This window comes from Ursus americanus, chromosome 23, assembly GCF_024610735.1.
Source record: "Ursus americanus isolate L20-20 chromosome 23, mUrsAme1.1.p, whole genome shotgun sequence".
Taxonomy (NCBI): domain Eukaryota; kingdom Metazoa; phylum Chordata; class Mammalia; order Carnivora; family Ursidae; genus Ursus; species Ursus americanus.
In genome coordinates this window covers 4,414,404-4,432,230 of record NC_142149.1, presented here as the reverse complement: position 1 = coordinate 4,432,230, position 17,827 = coordinate 4,414,404, and the positions used below count along the sequence as shown (strand labels likewise).

At 61.6% G+C, this 17,827-nt stretch overlaps 1 protein-coding gene across 5 annotated transcripts in view; it reads left to right on the top strand.

Annotated features, from left to right (window-relative positions):
* SEPTIN9 (septin 9) overlaps window positions 1-17,827 on the top strand; it is a 151,187-nt gene that overhangs the window by 45,508 nt on the left and 87,852 nt on the right. The window contains exon 1 of one of the 5 annotated variants that reach the window (XM_045814507.2): window positions 10,604-11,010. The exons of 2 other annotated variants lie outside the window; for them this stretch is intronic. In XM_045814507.2, coding sequence (XP_045670463.2) covers window positions 10,956-11,010 — 55 coding nt within the window. In that variant the 5' untranslated portion in view covers window positions 10,604-10,955. Of the gene's footprint in view, window positions 1-10,603; window positions 11,011-13,283; window positions 13,489-14,721; window positions 14,819-17,827 lie in introns of those variants that run through there. 2 more of the 5 variants (XM_045814505.2, XM_087854059.1) reach the window with 2 other exon arrangements.

Sequence of the window (17,827 nt, the reverse complement as noted above, 5' to 3'; positions counted from 1 at the left end):
AGCACTTGTGTGTCCCAGGCACCTGGGCTTGGCTGGATGGGATGGGCGCGAGGGAAGCCGCTTGGTTCTGCAGAAAGGGACCTGTGTTCGGAGGTCAGAGGTCCCCGACTGGACAGTGCTGGATTTCTCCTAGATGGATGATCGTCATCATTCGTCATCCAGCGGGAACCTCTCAGTCCTGGGCCTTGCACACCCTGCTGGCCCAGAAGACCACATGCGCCACGTAGGCTCCGTCTGTTTCCCTCTCTCCAGCCATGTGGTGGGCCACCGGCCTGTCAAGATGTGCTGACATCTGGTGATTCACTGGCCTGGAATGTCCACGTTTACCTCCTTGAAAATGATGCCCCTGGTACCAGAGGCTCCGCTTGGATTCATGTGCGGGTCTGCTCTCCATGGGTGCTGCGGCTTCAGCTAACCAGGCGGATGCTGCGCCCCGCCCCGCCCCGCCGCTCCAGATGTGTGCTCACTTGGGCAGGCACTGCAGGCCCGGGGCCAGGTCTGCGGCCCTGTGGATGGAACAAGCCGCAGAGATCCAGACTCCGTGGTCTCCGAGACCACTGTAGACGTGGCGCCCTCTGGCACATGTCCACCCTGTCCCCGAGGTGGGAGATTTCTCTCTGCTGGAGAACAGCTGTGATGACAAGGTAGCCCAGCTGGCTGGCAGGACGGCTGGGGACAGACCAGGGGAGACTCGTGCCTCCTTCTTCCTCTGGCTGTGTCCTTGCCTGTGGTGGGAGAGGACTGTCACTCCCCCAAGCTGATTCCTGGCTTCCCTCTCCAGCGAATGGTCTGGGTCAGAGGCTGCCCCGATTGCTGGGAAAACCCACAGAAGGGTCCCGGAGAGAGTTCCTCCACCCAGGGGGTCCTGGGAGGCTTCTTAGAAGTGGCATCTGAGCCAGGTACCTGAAGGCTCGAGAATGAGCCGGCCAAGGGATGCCTGGGTGGCTCAGTCGGTTAAGCATCTGACTCTTGATTTCTGCTCAGGTCATGATCTCGGGGCTGTGAGTTCAAGCATCACATTGGGCTCCATGCTGGTCATGGAGCCTACTTAAAAAAATTAAAAAAAAATAAAAAAGAATGAGCCAGCCAAGGAAGGTGGGGGGCTACCAGGCAGAGGGAACAGAAGAGGACAGGCTCAGAGGTGTGGCACTGGCTTGTCCGGGAACTAGGAGCAGCTGGGCAGGAGTGGAGGGCTTGGAGAAGCGCAGGGAGAGGAAGCCCGAGCGGCTGGCAGAGACGGAGAGCCTGGGACAGCCTTGGGGGCACTGCTGGGCTCTCACCATCTTCAGCAGGTGAAGATCAGATGTGTGTTCTAGAAAGGGTGTCCCACCAGCAGCTCTGAGTTAGGCTGGGAGGAGTGGACGCCGTGGGCGGGGAGGCCAGCTTGGGGCCTGCACACTTCCTCCTAGAGCCTGCGGCCAAGCGTGTGAGAGAGCCTGAGTGTTTAGTAGTAATGAAAGACAGTGACACCCCAAACCTGTCTCTGACTTGGGGCCATCCCAGAGGTGCTAGGGGGGCCTCTGGCCCTCAGAGGCCTTGGGCTGTCTTGTTCCTCTTCTCTCTGGCCAGTTTCCATGTTGGTTCACCCCCTCAGCTCCCCATCTGCTGGAGTCTCCCGGAAGACTGTGTGTCCCCACATGGACAGGGGCACAGCTGCCCAGGTGCCCAAGGAACCAAAGAGACACACAGGGGCCTTCCATGTGCTTGAGGGCCTGGGGTATAGACAGTCTAGGGGAAGCCTCTGGGGGGGCCCCCCGGGCCTCTGCACTGGGCAGCCTTTGTCCCTGAGACTGGCCTATCTCCTCACAGCCTGGCCAGAGCTGGCATCCCCCTAGTCAGGGCCCTCAGCCCAGCCTTGTCATCTTGGCGGGTGACTCATGCTGGGGGTGGGGGGAGCAGAGCACCAGGCCGGGTGTGTTAATAGCAAACCCATTACGTCCCCGTCCCTGAGGTCACTTCACACGAGGGACAAATGGTTCATTGAGGTTGATTTGGCTGCCGGCTGGCCCCAGCAGCACTGGCGGTGGGGAGATTTCATTATCCAGGAAAGCAGTGCCCGATTGCTGGGAGGGGGCCCAGCCAGCCTCCCTCCCACGCGGAGTGTTCTGTTCCCAAGGCTCCGGGCCAAGACCCAGAGGCCGCATCTCAGGTACAGTGTGGCACCGTGGCCGCCCTCCCCTGGGGTCACGCCGGCCCAGGGCACGCATCCGGTGGTGCACACCCTCCTCTCCGTTCGTGGTGGGTGGGAACGGGCAGAAGAATCCAGCCCACAGGGAGCCCCCCACGCATTTTGGCCGCTGATGGCGGGCCCTTCGTCTCCGGGCGTCAGGCTCTCGGGCGTCTTCTGAGCGAGCTGGCTGGCCCCTCTTTCTTCTCCATCCTTCCGTGGAGGTGTAGAGAAGGCGGAGCATGGGCCAAGATGCGCAGCCGAAGCCAGGAGGAGGAGGAGGAGGAGGAGGAGGAGGAGAGGCTGGGGGCTGGGGACCTGCCGGCTCAAGACTGTCCCAAAATATGCGTGGCTTCCAGCTGAGCCCACAGAGGCCTGGCGTAGACAGTGGCAGGGGCACCCAGCCTTCTCCCCTCCCCCCACCCCACCCTGGGTCTGCCCCCTGGGCGGAGTTCCGGAGCACCGGGGCTCCTGCGTTGTGGGCTGAGGAGGGGCCCAGGGCCCAGGTATGCCTAGACACTTGCTCCTTCCCCTGGCTCCCGTGTCTAGGGGCCGTCTCTGGCTCTGCAGCCCCGGACTCGTGGGCTGGTTTCTGGGGACATTTCCCCACAGTAGCCAGCTGATGGGAAACTCGTTCTCCGCCAGGCCCCAGAGCAAGCCCTGCTCTTTCCCCTGCAAGCTTCTGTAGTCAGCTTTCCACCGTTGCCAGGGACGCCTGGGAGCTGATGTCCCCCTGGGGGCCCATCCTCCAACACTTCCCTGGGGGCCCGCATCTCAGCCCCTTCCTCGAAATGGAGGGGCACATGCCCCAAACGCCAGGCTCCTAGAAAAGCTGCCGGCAGTCCATACGTCTGCATCTTCTTTCCACTTCTCTGGGTTTTGTTTTTTTCACTTTTCTATTCTTTCTTTCTTTCTTTCTTTCTCTTTCTTTCTTTCTTTCTTTTTTTTTTTTTTTAAGATTTTTATTTATTTATGTGAGAGAGAGAGAAAAAGCATGAGCAGGGGAGGTGCAGAGGCAGAAGCAGGCTCCACGCTGAGCAGGGAGCCCGATGCAGAACTCGATCCCAGGACCCTGGGATCATGACCCGAGCCGAAGGCAGATGCCTCACCCACTGAGCCCCCCAGGCGCCCCTACTTTTCTGTTCTCAGAAAGAGTGAAGTCGATGCCTTCTTCCGTGGGCAGAAGCTGTAGTCAGGCAGACTTTAATTCCCTCCCTCTCTCCCTCCCCCGCTCTGTTTCTAGTGCTGTCTCTATCGCTCTGTCTTTTTTAAACAGCCCGAACTGGATGAAGATAGAGTAAGCAGCAATGATAGGCACTGAGCTTCCTGTCACTGGAGGTGTTCAAGGGTAGAGCAGATGGGCGTTTTGCGGGCGGGCATTGAAAGGGGATCCCAGCAAGGGCTGTGCATGTCCTATAAGCCCCAAAGACCCTTGTGAGAGGGTACAGAAGAGCGAGGGGGTGCCCCCTTTCCTGCCCTTCCTGTGTTGACAGCTGCCACTCCGAGCCTCAGCCGGTTTTCCTCTCACCTGCTGGGGGGCTGTCTCCTGGGCGGGGGACGGGAGCACTGTTAGGGCATGTGGCCGGAGTCGAAGGATGCAGGCGGACAGGCAGCTCCCTGGGGACAACGTCACCTCGGTCACTGCGGCGACTTTAAAAATAAGTTCGGCCACAGAGAGCCTGTTGCCCTTTCTTCTCTGCTCGGATCCCGCTCAGATCCTGTTGTTCCTGCTGACGTGGAGCTGGGGGAAGGCTGGTGACTCAGCTCTTGTCCCCACACTGCAGCCTTGGTGAGCTGCCTCCTGCCTCGGAGCAGGGTGCCTGCTTGGGAAAAGTGGCGAGGAGGTCAGGACCCCGAGGGGACAGCCTGTCCTCTGGGTATGTGGCCTGGCCAGGTGTCCTGGCAGCCCCAGCAGTGAGGCACAGCCACTTGCTGCTTTGAGGCTGGGGTGGGTACCAGGCCAGCCCCTCCTTCGAGGCCCCTGTGTGACTCTGGAGCTCCTGGGAGGGCAAGAGGGCTTTTCTCCCCCCCCCCCAATCAGCTGGGGTGCAGGGGATGCTGCGTGCCCCCAGCTCATCTCTGTACCTCTAGCCTCCGGTGGCGGCCAGCAGACTGGGGACTCAAGTCCCTTCCAAAGCCCTGTGCTGGGGGCAGGAGTAGGAGCGGATTGTGTGAAGAGGGAAGAATCAGGAATACAGCATGAGCCATTGTCTTCCTCCTCCCCCTTCCTAGCTGGTGATAACCCACCAAGCCCATGGTGGGGAACCAGGCTTCTGAATCTGCTAACCAAAAGCCCACGGGACGTGCCGATAAAAGATGCCCCGCAGCCCCGAGTTCAGCTGATGAGGCATCAGCTGGGAGGGTCCCGGCTCCGAGCAGTCTTCTGTCCCTGCGGGCGAGCAGCCGCTGCCCCTGTCTTGGCTCAAGTGGTCCCAGTGGCTTTCATGTCCCTGCAGTAAAATTCACAAGTGAAATGGAAAATGGGAGGGCCAGGCAGGGCTGCAGGCCCCCTCGGAGCCAGGCCACGGGAGCTGCAAAGCTGCTGGGGTCCCGTGCAGCTGTCTGCGGCGGGGCTGGGGGGCTTGGGCGGGGGCGGGGGCGGGAGGCCTGCAGCCGGGGGTGGGGAGCTTGCCTGGGTCCTGCCGGCCAGCAGCTTCCTTCTGTGACTCGAAAGCTTGAATTTAGAAGAGTAATACTTTGTTTAAAAAGCTCCCTGCCTCAGAGATAAGGCCCGGGCTGCCGTGGTCAGAGTTTGCTGTAAATTTTCTGAACAAAGCAGGCTGGGGCGATAGCTGGGGAGTCTGGGGAACAGATTAATCGTGAGCTAAGAAAACGGCATTCCCCTTTGAAGTGAAACCTTATGGCTGCGTTTAAGCAGCCGGGCAGATGGCGTAAGGGTTCTCTGTAGCCTGCACACCGCTGAAATGTCAGCTGTGCCCACAGACCGGCTTCGCGGGGACACTCAAAATCCGGCAGCCCGAGAGACTCTGTGGTGGGACTTGGACGGCGTCACAGGGCCATATAAAGGGAGGTGGGGCCCCGGCGCCTTGGTCCGGGTGCAGGCGGCGCCCTGCCTGTCATCCTGAATGCTGGGGCTGGGGCAGTTCTATGTGGCAGCTGGCGGGCATGCAGGGTGTCCCCAGCCCCCTTGCACCGATTCCCTGTCAGGAGTCACCATGACCCAGCCACCCTGCGAGGGCAACTGACCTTTGTCATTCCACAGGCATTTGACAGGTTCTTGGGGGAGTCCCCCTCGCATGCCTGGAGGAGACGAAGCCACTGTCTTAAGGGGTCTCCTGGGGGACCCTGGGATGGTCGCTCTGATAGTTAAGACAGAAATGACAGACAGAGGGCCAGCAGGGGGGACACCTTGGGGACGCTGCCCAGGCAGAGGGAACGGCTGAGGCAAATGTCAGGAGGCAGAAGGCAGTGTGAAGAAGCAGGCCAATGAGTAGACCAGGTGGACCGGGGCGAGGGCAAGTGGGACCCTGGCAACCAAGGTAAGGAGTTTGCACTTGATTCTCAGTGTGAACGAGGCCACGGGAGGTGAAGTAATCTGATCTTCAAGCCTCCCTGAGATGGGGATGGAGGCAAGCCGGAGTAGAAGCAAGCACGCCAGTTAGGAGGTTCTGCAGGAGTGCGGGAGGGAGAGCGTGGCCATGCAGCCATAGCCAGTTGTTCCATTTTGACATATTTTGTGAGCCGGTTGTTAAACACAACCATTATTAGAAATCTAATTACGCAGTATCTAAAAAAAATGTAATTAATATTTTATGGAATGTATATAAAATACAGAATAAATTCTGTATAAATTATTGCTTGAAATTAAGTGGCATGGAATGACCCTATGATCGGCAGTTTCACCTCTGGGTAAGGGCCCCAAAGCGTGAGCGCAGGACTCGAAGGGACGTGGGCACACCCAGGTTCCTAGCAGTGTCATTCACAGCAGCCAAAAATGGAAGCAACCCAAGTGTCCGTCGACGGATGAACGGATAAACAAAATGTGGTGTGTACGTACAACGGAATATCAGTCGTGAAAAGGAAGGAAATCCTGCCCCGCTGGACGGCGTGAATGAACCTCGAGGACATCAAGCCAGACCCACAGGACAAACACTGGATGATTTCGCTTGTGTGCGGTTCCCTCCAACAGCCCCGTTCACAGAGAGAGAGCAGAACGGTGACTGCCGTGGCCGGCGGGAGCCGAGGGGCACACGGGATTCCTGTTCGATGGAAGTAGGAGTTTCCGTTTGGGAGCACGGCGACGGCCTGGGAACGGTCGGGATCGATGGGTGCCTAACAGCCTGAACGCGCTGCGTGCCTCGCCACGGTACACTAGAAGTGGTTCAAGTGACAGATTTTGTGTTATGTGTGTTTTGGCATAACAACAACAAAAATCCATCGCCCTATGAGAAACAAATCATATTATAAAACCAAGGTATCTGTTCGGTTTATATAATACAAATTACTTACAAGTAATGACGTTACGACCCAAGGTAATAAATACACAGAACTCACGTTTCCTAAGTATTTCAGTACATTTTACCATATCCTCCGCGTTCGGGAGCTCGGCGTCGCTTGTCCTATCTGTACGGTAGAAATGCTACATGGGGACGGTTCCTTCCCAGAGCTTCCCAGCTCTGGCGTCGCACTGGTGGCTTGAAATTGGCCAGGGTGGGGGTATTTACACCCACAAATAGACAAATGCTACATAACAATCAGGTGGTTTTTTTTTTTTAACCCCCAAAGCGCCGGTTGTTAAACATTAGGCAGCATGTACCACTGGAGGGGGGCTTGCACCTGAGTTGGGGGCACTTGAGGTCGGAAGCAGGCCAACCTGCAGACATTTTGGAGATGGAAACTCACTGATGGCCTGGCTGTGGGGGTGAGGGAAACGGGACCCCAGGGTGATGCCTAGACACTTGGCCTGAGCTGTTAGGTGGATGGAGGGACCATTTACAAAGGTGGACCGAGGGAGCTTGGGGGCTGTGGAAGGTCGGGCAGCCGACGAATCCAAGGCTCTGGAGCTCAGGGAGGCCCTACTGTGCGCCAGGCCCGGGCAGGGCTGAGACCATGGTCCTTGTCCTGGTCTTTGAGGAAACAGATGGTCCACTTAACAGGGTGTCCTGTCCAAAGGCCCAGGGCAGCCGGGCAAGGAGCCACCATCCTCCCTCTGCTCCCCAATCCCCAGATGGAGCCCCAGGTCATGGATACCGAGGTTGAGCCAAACGGCTGTTTCCGCCCATCGACTTCCTCCCTCCCTCTCTTTCCCAAGGCTCATCCCACCAGGGCCTGACCTGTGGGGTTGCTCTCCAGGCCTGCTCCTTCCCATTTCCAGAAAGACTTAGAACTGGACTTCATATTAGACCTTTCTTACCCATCCCTGGCCCCTTAGGTGTTATTAAAACTTGGGGCTTGCTGTTGGGGTGGCTCCAGTCCCCCAATCCCGTCAGGATGGCCACCTGCCGGACAGTGGTCCTGATCTACGGCAGGCTTTGTGGCTCACAGACGGCTCTGGGAGGTCTGTAGAGTGTCCGGGGGTCACCATTACAAAGGACCACACCCGAGGGGCTTAACACAGCGGAAATGTCTTCTTTCAGGATTCTAGGGGCCAGAAGCCCAACATCAAGGTGTCAGCAGGGCCTCACTCCGTCTGAAGGCTCTTGGGAAGAATCCTTCCCTGCCTCTTCCAGCCTCTGGGGTCCCAAGTGTCCCTGGCTTGTGGCCACGTCCCTCTGCTCTCTGCCTCTGACTTCACATGGCTTCTCCGTGTCTCTTCCTTTTTGGCCTCTTACAGGGACACTTGGATTTAGGGGCCGCCCTCATCCAGAGCGATCTTACCTCGAGATCCTCGCCTTAATTACATCTGCAGAGATCCTCATACCGAATCGGGTCCCCTCCTGAGGTTCGGGTGGACGTGTGTTTTTGGAGCACCCACCACAGGTCTCATGGGGGAACCTGGGAGGTGGGCGGCCCCTCCGGTGGCCCCTCTAATCTCACTTTCCCCTACAGCCCTGCCTTCTCCGTGGCCGTGGAAGAGAGCACCATTGAGGAATGCATGTGCCTTACAGTTCTCCTTTTCTTGCCAAATGTAAGCTCGTTTTCCTCTCTCTGCTGCTGCTCACTTTATCTGCCCAGCGCCCCTGCCAGGACTGCCTGTCCCCCCCCCCCAGCCCTGACTGTTCTGCCCTGAGAAGGGGGCTAGGGACCCCTCACCTCCCCATACGGATCAGGCCTACTCTGCGAACTGGACAAAGCCATCAGAGGTGATCAAAGGCTGGGCTGAGACAGGGCTGGGGTGGGTGATTTCGGCTGTGAAAAAGAAGGCCGAGGAGCGGCCGGATTGTCTTCGAGTTTGGAGAAGGTGATTATTATGTGAAGGGTGGTGCCCAGCTGTTTCCCATCTCCTCTGAAGACAGAAAAAAAAAAGAGGAAATAGATGATGTACAATTAGAGCAGTTGGTTAGATACAAGGGTGAACTTCCTGGCTGGGAGTGTGGCCAAGTGCCGGGTCGGCTTTCCGGAGGGAGCGCGGGGAATCTCCTTACCTGGAGGTGTCGAGGCCTGGCAGCGGCGGCCGCGGTGGTTGGACTGAAGGCGGGGGTATGGACTGGGTGGGATCCAGAGCACAGTCATGCCAGCATGGGGCACTTTCTGGCCATGGAGGTCGGTTCCCTCCTGCCATTGTCCTTTGGGTTCCCACAGGGGAGCATTTTGGTGAGGCGTGCACCCTGGCGGGGCTCCGCGAGGAGATAAGCACACGTCTGTGCAGCGCTGCTGTGAATGGCCGTGAAGAATGCACAATAAGCCGACTGCTAATCTGTGGAACTCCATGCCCGCTCTCTGGGAGAACAATCCCCCGGGTGTGTCTGCACTCACCAGGTGCTTTTTCTAAAAACACTGCAGAATAAGGCTGTCTACCAGCATCTTCCCAGAGGCCTGTGTAGTTCGGCTGCTTCTTAGCAGCCGTGGACCACCAAACTCCCAGTACTGGGTGCACAGGTGGCCCAAAGGCCTGGGCTGTCAGGCAGGCCCAGGTGCTGGCTTTCCAACATGACAGGCCAGGGCCCCTGGGAAGGCCATCGGGGTGCCGTCCATGCCCGCGGTGACTCCCCTGTTGAAACCCCGGGCTCCCAGGCAAGGGAGGGTGTGTGCGCATCTGAAATGTCTGTGGTTTTGCAGTTTGGTGTCCACAAACTCACTTGGTTGAAAATAGTTCAAAATATCCAAAGCACGAGGGAGGGAGTGACTGCTTTTCTTAAAAAGAAAGGACCTGATTTCTTCTACTCGATAAAGCTACCAACCCAGTGGATTCTCAGAAAGAGGTGCGGAATGACTGGGATGCAGTGGGGCCTCAGCATCCCTTGCACATCCGGAATCTTTCCAGACTGGGGGGTGTGGGGGCTGGGAGGGGAGTGGCAGTGGTGAACCTGAGACCCAGGAGGACGGCCACCAGAAGGGAGGGTATATTCCCTTCCCTGCTGTGGACTCTCACCCGGCCTGACTTGGGGCAGAGGTTCTGGGTCTGTAATGACGGGGAGAGTAGACCCGATCGCCTAACTAACTAGCCTGGGCAGTGGAAGGGAGACCCCCTCTGCTGTGGAGGCCAGCCCTGGAGGGCCCTTCCTGGGGGCTCCTCCATCCTTTTGCTTCGCAAGTTCCAACCGGTCCTGTTGTCCCCAGCCTGGGGGACCTGCCTGCCTTCCTTGTAGGTGATAGAATTTAATCAGTGTTCGCAAGTAGAAATGGTTGTCTTGGAGGGCAAGACCAGGCCTGAGGTACAGCGGAGATGGGGAGCCCCCTTTTTCCCCATTCCGGAACTCCTTCCTTCAGATCCTATCAAATATCTTCGCCTTACCAGGGGGAGGACTGACGTTTGTGCTCTGCCACCAAGCAGCCCCCCTTATTGGAAGCTGGGGCTGGCACATTTCCCTGGCTGTTCTGGAAGGGGCGCTTCTTCCCTGCCCCACGCCCCCCCCCACGCCCCCCGTAGACGGGCGCCTTTTCTGTCACCTGGCTCGGAGGGTGCAGCAAGCGACCCCGGGGGTGCACGGGTGGGGGTGGGGAGTCGCTGGAGGAGCGGCCCCCCCGGGCCACGTGACTCCTGCGTTCGCCCCTCGCTCCGCGGCTCCGGGCCCGCAGGCGGGGGTTCCCGCGGCCCGCCAGCTCGGGCGCTTAACCCTTGCAGGCGCTGAGCGCGGGAAGGCGGCGGCGGCGGCGGCGGCGGCGGTGAACTTTGTTTGGCTGCGTAAATAAAACCTCCCGCAGGAGGAACCCTGCGCCCCAGGGAAGGGGAGGAATCTCTTCCCCCCTCGGCGCCGCCCCCGCGCCGCCGCCCGGCCCCCACATCCGCCCACATCTGGCCGCGGCGGGGCGTCCGGGGGGGAGGGGCCGAGCCGCGTCGGTCGCTGTCCCGGGGACGCGGGCCAGGCGGGGAGGAGCGGGGCGCCGCGTCGGGCGCCCAGGACTCGGCCTGTCCCCGCGGCGGCCGCTCGGGCCCCAGCCCCCCAGGCCCCGGCCTTGACGGGCGGGCGGAGCAGCCAGTGCGAGCCGGGGAGGCCGGGCCGGGTGCGGGAACCTGATCCGCCCGGGCGGCGGGGGCGGGGCGGGGCGGGGGCGCGGGGAGCCGAGGCCCGGCGCCCGCCCGCCTCCCCCATTCATTCAGCCGAGCCCGGGGGCCGAGGGGCTCGGGCGGCCAGCTCTGCTCGGCGGGAGTGCGGGCGCAGGGCCCGGGCCGCCAGGGCGCTTCCTCGCCGCCGCCCTCCGCGCGCCGCGCCGCCCTCCAGCCACCATGTCCGACCCCGCGGTCAACGCGCAGCTGGACGGGATCATTTCGGACTTCGAAGGTGGGTGTCGGGCGCGCCGCGGGCGCGCGGAAGAGGGGGCGGGACCCCCCGAAGGGGCGCCCCGCCCGCCACGCGCCCCCCGTCCCGCGCCCGCGTCGCCTACGTGGAGGACTCGGTTCGGGGGCCCGCGCGCCTCGGCGGCCCCCGCGCTGCCTCCCGGCTTCCTTCCTTTTATTGTATTTGCCGAGCGGCGACAGCCCCCTCGAGGGCTCGCGGGGCGGCCGCGGAACTGGCCGGGGCGCGCGGCTCCCTCGCGGCCGTCACAGGGTCCCAGTCCCCGTCGGCCCTCGGGCCCCCGCGGCCCTGCGGCGGGGCGGGGAGCCGGTCACCCGCCTCTGCGTCCAGCCCAAAGCGCGGCCGCCCTCCCCCACACCAGTTTCGGGGCCGGACCGAGCCGAATTCCGACCGGAGAGGCCGCCGAGCGGACATGTCTCGGGCCGGCGGGGTCTAGCGGGGGGCGCCCCTTGGGCTCCGGTCCAGGCCCGGGGACACCCCCTTCCGCCTCCTGCAGTAGGGAGGCGCGCGGGCGGAGGGGCCTGCGGGCCGGTAGGGAGCGCATTTTGGTCCCCTCCCCCGGCTTCGGGGTTTACAGTGTGTGCAGAGACTTGGGGGGGCTCTTATTCCGAGTGCTCGGGTCTTCCCAGCCCTGAGCCTCGTGTGTGTGTGTGTGTGTGTGTGTGTGTGTGTGTGTGTGTGTGCGCGCGCCCGCGCGCGCCTTCATGCGTCCTCGTGACTGCCTGTGGCTCTGCGTCCCGGCGTCCCGGGGAGTAAATAAAGCGGTCTGGAGGGAAGCTCACACAATAGTCCGCAGCACTTCTGGGGCCGGAATTCTGAGGGGCGGTCCTGCCTCTGCTGGAACCTGGAGCCCCCGCCCCTCCAAGGGGCTCCCAAGCAGCGTTGGGCAGAGCCCTCTGGTGGGCCCGGCCTTGGGGCGGCTAGGCTGGAAGGACTTAGACGTCCAGGTGCCAGGCCGAGCCAGGAGGTCCTCTATCCCCGGGGGCAGTGCCAGGGCCGGGATCCGTGTGTCCCGAGCTCTGCAGTACGCATGGGGTCAGCCGCGCTGTGGGGCACTTCTCGGGACCAGAGCCTGGCTGGATCCCAAGCAGAGCTGCAGCGGCTGTGATTCTGGGCTGGGCCTAGGCTGGCTTGGGCAGGGGTGTGAAGAGACAGGAGTGTTTGGGGTCTAGTGGCTGGCACACCCAGGCAGAGGAGAAGCCGGCTGGTGGCTGGCTGGGTAGCGGGAGCACTTTTGTGACTCTGGGTCTTCAGGGCTGCGATGGGACGCCCTGCTCTTTGGACGCTTTGGGTAGCGTGCTCCTACTGGGGTCTCCCTACATCTCCTTCGTTCTGTTTCGCCTTCTGCGGGCCCAGACCGTGGCTCTCCTGCAGCTGGTGCTTTGAGACTCTCCCTGCTGCTCCCGGGGCTTTCATCTTCTAAGTGTCCAAGTGCGGGAACCAGCCGGTCTGGAGACGGCTGCCCCCTTCAGGTTCCGAGCTGTCTGCGCATCCTCCCTGGGGCCTGTGGGGCTGAGGTTGGCTTGTAGTCCCTGACCCGAAAGCGTGGGGCTGGCGGAGGGATTTGTGGGCTCCACGTAGCCCCGAGGCAGGAGGGGGAGGCGGAGATTTGGGGGTGGTGTGGTCCTGCAGCTGTTCCAGTTCAGGCCATGCCGGCTGTTAGCAGCTCTGTCTCCACATCCCCGTGGGTGACTCCATCCTGACCGCGACAGGCCCCATCTGGAGATGCTGGCAGCCTCTGCCCGGCCTCCCAGGTGGCTTCTTGACCCTCTCTTTTGGTCGGAGACAATGGCCTCATTGAGACCATCCTGGTGCAACAGTGGGCAGCCATGTGACTCCAGGGGGAGATTTCTCACTCTTAGGGACCCTCTGGTTCCCTGTGTGCTTCGGTCGCCCTGTCGTGTGCTCTGACAAGCTGAGAGTGCTCTGAAGGCAGAGAGGTCGGGCGCTAGAGCCTCTGGGCTTCTGGGTGGAGGGGTGTGTGAGGGCCCTACTCGGCCAGCTCGGGACCGGAATGGCCTCCCTAAGTGCCCCAGTAGCTCGGAGTGGAGTTGGGTGTTGGGTGTGGTGGGGAAGGAGCCCACCTTCGTGGGCAACGAAGGAGGACAGTGTGCGGCCCCGGGCAGCAGTGACGGAGACGGTGCGGCGGAGCCCAGGCAGGGAAAGGTCACCGTGGAGGAGGCAGACCTTGGGCGAAAGTCGGGATTCAGTTGCAGGAGGGAGGAGGAGAGCACTCAGGTCCCGGGCAGCAGGCAGAAGCGGGGGAGGCCGGAATGAGCTGGTCCATTGGAGAATGGGGCACAAGGAGGGGCCAGTGGGAGCGGATCAGAGGGCCAGGCCAGGCGTGCCCGCAGGGAGTTGGGACTGTCCTGGGGAGGCAGCCGGAGTGGCGAGAGCAGAGCTGGAGGAGCTCTGGTCTGGGTCTGTGTGGCTGCCGACGTGGTGTCTTGGGGTTTCTGCAAGGTAGGACCAAAGGGGGAGTGGAGGAGACTGCCAGCCCCTCAGCCGCTGCTGCACCCCCATAGTTCTGGGGTCGGCGGACACGGCCTGTCACCCCGCACGTGCTGGTTGCTGAGGATCAGAAGCCCCAGGGGCCACCACCAAAGCCCAGCAAATTCTGAGCCATGGCGTTGCTGGGGGTGGTTTGCAATCCTCGCACACTGGAATCCTGCAGGGGGGCCAGAGGGCCGTCGTCGGGTGTCTTTGGGAGGTTTGGAGCTAGTGAGAGTATCGGGGCCAGGGTGGCGTGCCCCGCGGGGCAGAGGGAAAGGCACCTGGGGTGGGGTGCAGGGCGGGTGTCCAGGCCGGAGCAGCCGCCCCTGCAGGGCCGACAGGAAGCCGCCCCAGGTGGGTGTGTGTGGGCTGTGTAGATCTGATGCCCCACGTCCCGGGCACCCTTCCCGTTTTGGCTCTGTCACGTTGTCGAGGAGGCGTGGGGATTCAGCCCGTCCTCTGTCATGGACGTGTCTGTCGGGTTCACGTCTGCCCCGGGCACTGAGGGGGTGGCAGTGTCCTTCATGGGCGTGAACGTCCCAGAATGGCCTTGGCCTTCCCTTGAAGGACAACCTTGGAGTTCCGTGGACAACCCCATATAGGGCGGGAAGAGGGTTTTCTATTTTGCTCATGTGACTTTTTTAGAGCGTTTTGACCCCCCCGCCCCACCCCAGGAAGATGGGCCTGGGAGGGGGTGGCAGGAGGGATGACTCGTTCCCCGATCTCGCTCCGGGTCGGTGGAGGCATGGAGCCGTGTTCTTGGGTGAGGGCGGGCCAAATCTGTTAAGGCTAACGCTATTACAACTCTGGTCTTTGTGTAACAAAGCCCTTCCAAGTGCCAGCTGCTGGCCGGCCTGCCCCCGCGCTGTTTGCTGTAACCATGTCTGCATGCTCTGAAAGAATCCTGCAAGTCCTGGGTGTTTGTGGAAATGCAGTCTGGCCCAGAATCCTGGGCGCTCCGGTCCCGCAGCTGTGTTCTGTCGTGTACAGGTCGTGCCTGCCCTTCTGCAGCCTCTGCTGTCTCTTTGGAGGACCCTCCTGGAAGGGTCCTGGAGGCTCTGGGCCCCGGAGAGCAGGCCGGTGGGGGGCGGGGGGCAGGGGCAGGGAGCAGGTCTCCTGGGGGGATGGGAGCAGGCAGATACCTGGGACACGGGCTCCCTCGCCTGCTGGATGCAGGTGCCCCTTTCATCCCAGAAGGACAAGGCCTGTTGCTTGGTGATGGGTACAGACCTGTCCCTAATGAATGCCAGCGGCCTCTCGAGTGATGCCTCCTGCTTTCCAGCCAGACGCAAGGCCCCTTGTGAGTACCAGCTCCTCATAGTCCCTGCCTTGGTGGCGGGAGGCGGGGGCCAGGGGGCCATGAGGTCACTGGGCGGGACTGGAGGAGCCGGGCCTGAGGGGTTCGGCTGGTGCCTGTTCTGCAGCGACGAGGGGACAGCATTCTTAGGGACCGGCTGCCAGCGCAGCAGTGGCTGGGTACTGTCCGTGTCCAGAGCACGGGACTGGGCTCGGCGTGGGGAGGAGAGCAGACATGCATGCACGGGGTAGCAGGAGCACTCTGTCATGGGCTTCTGAGCCAGGCTAAGTGCCAGACCTGGGCTGGGGAGGTGGGGGCACGTCTCATGCTGCGGGGCATCCCTCTAGAAAGGCTTTCTGGAGGACACGGATCTCCGGGAAGGTTTGAAACGGGGCAGGTGGGCAGAGCTTACATCCAGAGGGGGAGGGCCTTCCAGAGAGGTGATGGATGGGGCAAGTGAGAGCCCACGGGGTGCAGTGCTCAGGAGGGCGAGCCCACTGCCAGTGAAAGCTGTGTGGCGCACGGGAAGTGTCTGAACTGGAGCCTCAGTTTCCCCTCTCTGCGAGGGTGGTCCTGGGATTCAGGTCGATGTGGCTGGAGGCCCCGAGCACAGGTCCTGCTCCCGGGAGCGTGGGGGGTGCTGCTGCCGCTCTTGGAGCTGGGGGGGCTGGGGGCGGATCTGGGTGATGGAAGGTGTTCCAAGGCCGCAGGCAAGGGCCTGTCTGGTCCCCCTGGGGTAAGGCTGGCGGTGTGGTCAGTACTGCGGGTTAGTAGCAGCTGTGGAGCCCACCCGGACTCCCCCTGAGTCCAGCAGACGCTCTGGCTCCTGGCCAAGCCGGGGGAGCCCCTCCTCTGGCCTGGCAGGGCTCCCTGGGGGTGCCTCAGCTCTCTCCCTGTCAGAGTGGAGGCTGGGCTCACGTGGGCTGCGGGGTTGCTTCCCTGGAGAGGTCATCCGCCTTCTCTGCCGTTCCCCACCCCGGAGCCTCACAGATGGGGGGGTCATGGGCTGGTTCTGGACAGCCTGACTGAAAGGGGAGCGAGGCAGGGAGCCCCTGGCAGGGAGGGCACGTGCTGGTGGGGCGTTCTCCTGTCCAGCAGCCCTTTTGCAAGTCCTGCTCGTGTGTGGGCTTTAAGCAAGGAAACAGTCTCGTCTGGGGCCGAGGGGGAGGGTAGGGGCAAGCCAGGTGCCTTGCCTGTGCCCAGGGAGCCTGGGAGCTCTGCACCCCTGCCCGCCGAGGCCACGGGGAGCCTGGGCACGGAGTGGGGGCTCCAAGAGCTTCCCTGCCTGGAGAGACAAACCTAGAGCTGAAGCTCCCAGGGCCCGTGGTGGGCACAGCTGGCACGGCGCCCGGCACGTGGGGGGCACCCGCTCAGGTCACATTTACAGAGGGTGCTGTCTTGCCGGTGGGGGCAGTGACATGGTGGCCTGTATGTGACGCAGTGGCACCAAGGGCCACACGGAGGTGCAGATGGTGCACCTATCCCGCGGGAGCCAGGGACCTGTCCGCCCAGTGCCCGTGGCCTCAGCCTGCTCCTCGGTACTCTAGCCCGCAGACCCTGGCGCTGGCCGAGCAGAGCAGGGCTTCGTCCTCCTCTTCCTCCTCGCATGTCCAGGGGTCAGGGGAGGTCACATTCAGAGACCCGGACTCCACCACGGTTCAGCCCGGCTGGCACTATCAGCAAGGACCCGGGGGCCAGACTCGGGGGATCCGTGGTGGCCCCCAAACCCAGGAAGGAGTCCTACCCGCCTCCCTGGCTGGACCAGGGGCTTCCCACTGGGCTCGGAGCCCCCCGAGGGCAGGACTGTGTGTCTTTGCTCACAGTTATGTGGCCGGAACAGTGGGCTACGTGCTGTATACCCTCAAAGACCTAGTGGGGTGTGCAGAATGGTCGTGGGGGGGTGAGGAGCAGGGGCGGCCAGGGGCTCCGGTGGGAGATTGATCCGAGGGTTGAGGCCCTGGGAGATTTCATTTTCATCCCCGACACTCAGCCAGGAAAGGAGCTCTTGTGCTTTCTTTTGACAAAGCCACTGAGGAAAAATGGCCCAACACTGCTTTTCTTTCTAAAGCCCTCTCGGTTTTCCCCAAATTTGGAGGCTCTCTGAGTTGCTTATGAGACCGAATGGTCTGGAACTCTCTGGAGCACGGTCCCAGGAGCCTGAGGATTTGTAATATGCAGCCAAAGAGATCCAGCCGTCTGCCCCTAGACACTCCCGGCGCCTGGGGCAGTTCTGAGTTGGGGCTGTTTAATTTGGTCGGGACAGAGCCCGGAGGCTCCATGCAGCCTGGACCAGGAGACATTCTGGAAGCTCCTAAGCTTGTTGTCATTTTTAAAAGTGCTGCCAGTGCCCAGAAATTTAGGCGGAGGGACAAGAGGACAATGCCCGTTTTCTGATGTCCTTGGAGTCCCCACGCCCAGCCCAGGGCTCTGTTAGGAGCCGGGGCTGCAGAGAAGGTGGGGAGCCAGGAATGAAGCTCCAGCCTACTTCTATTCTTTCTTGTGTTTGGTGTTTTTCCTTGTCTGCTCTCTTCCCCATGCTCCTGAGTTTTTAATAGCCCCTCCCGGGAGGGTGAGCCTCTATGGACTCTGGCCTTTTCCCTCTACTGGGCTGAGTTGCAAAATCCAGAAAAATCCAGGGCCCTGGCCTTAAATGCATAAGTGTGTCCTCCCCACCCATGGCTTAGAGCTTCCTGTGTCCCTGGCCCCAAGGCCGGGAGCCTTTGCCTTCAAACACTTGGAATAGACTCCTGGGAAAGCCAGGGGAGATGGGGAAGGGGAAGAGGAGAGGTGACTTGCCCACCTCCTGTCCATTCTTCTACTCCTCTGGTCTCCGAGGGCCCATCTGTCTGTCTGGGGGGTTCCATGGTTGTTCCCTGGGTACAAATGGGTGGCCATGGGGAGGTGGGGGGGGGTCTTGCGGCCTGTTGCTTATTCGGATCAAGTGGGAGAATTCCAGAGTTCCTTACCCCTCTGTGTCCTGCTTCCTCAGTTTTCCAAGGAGGGACTGGAATG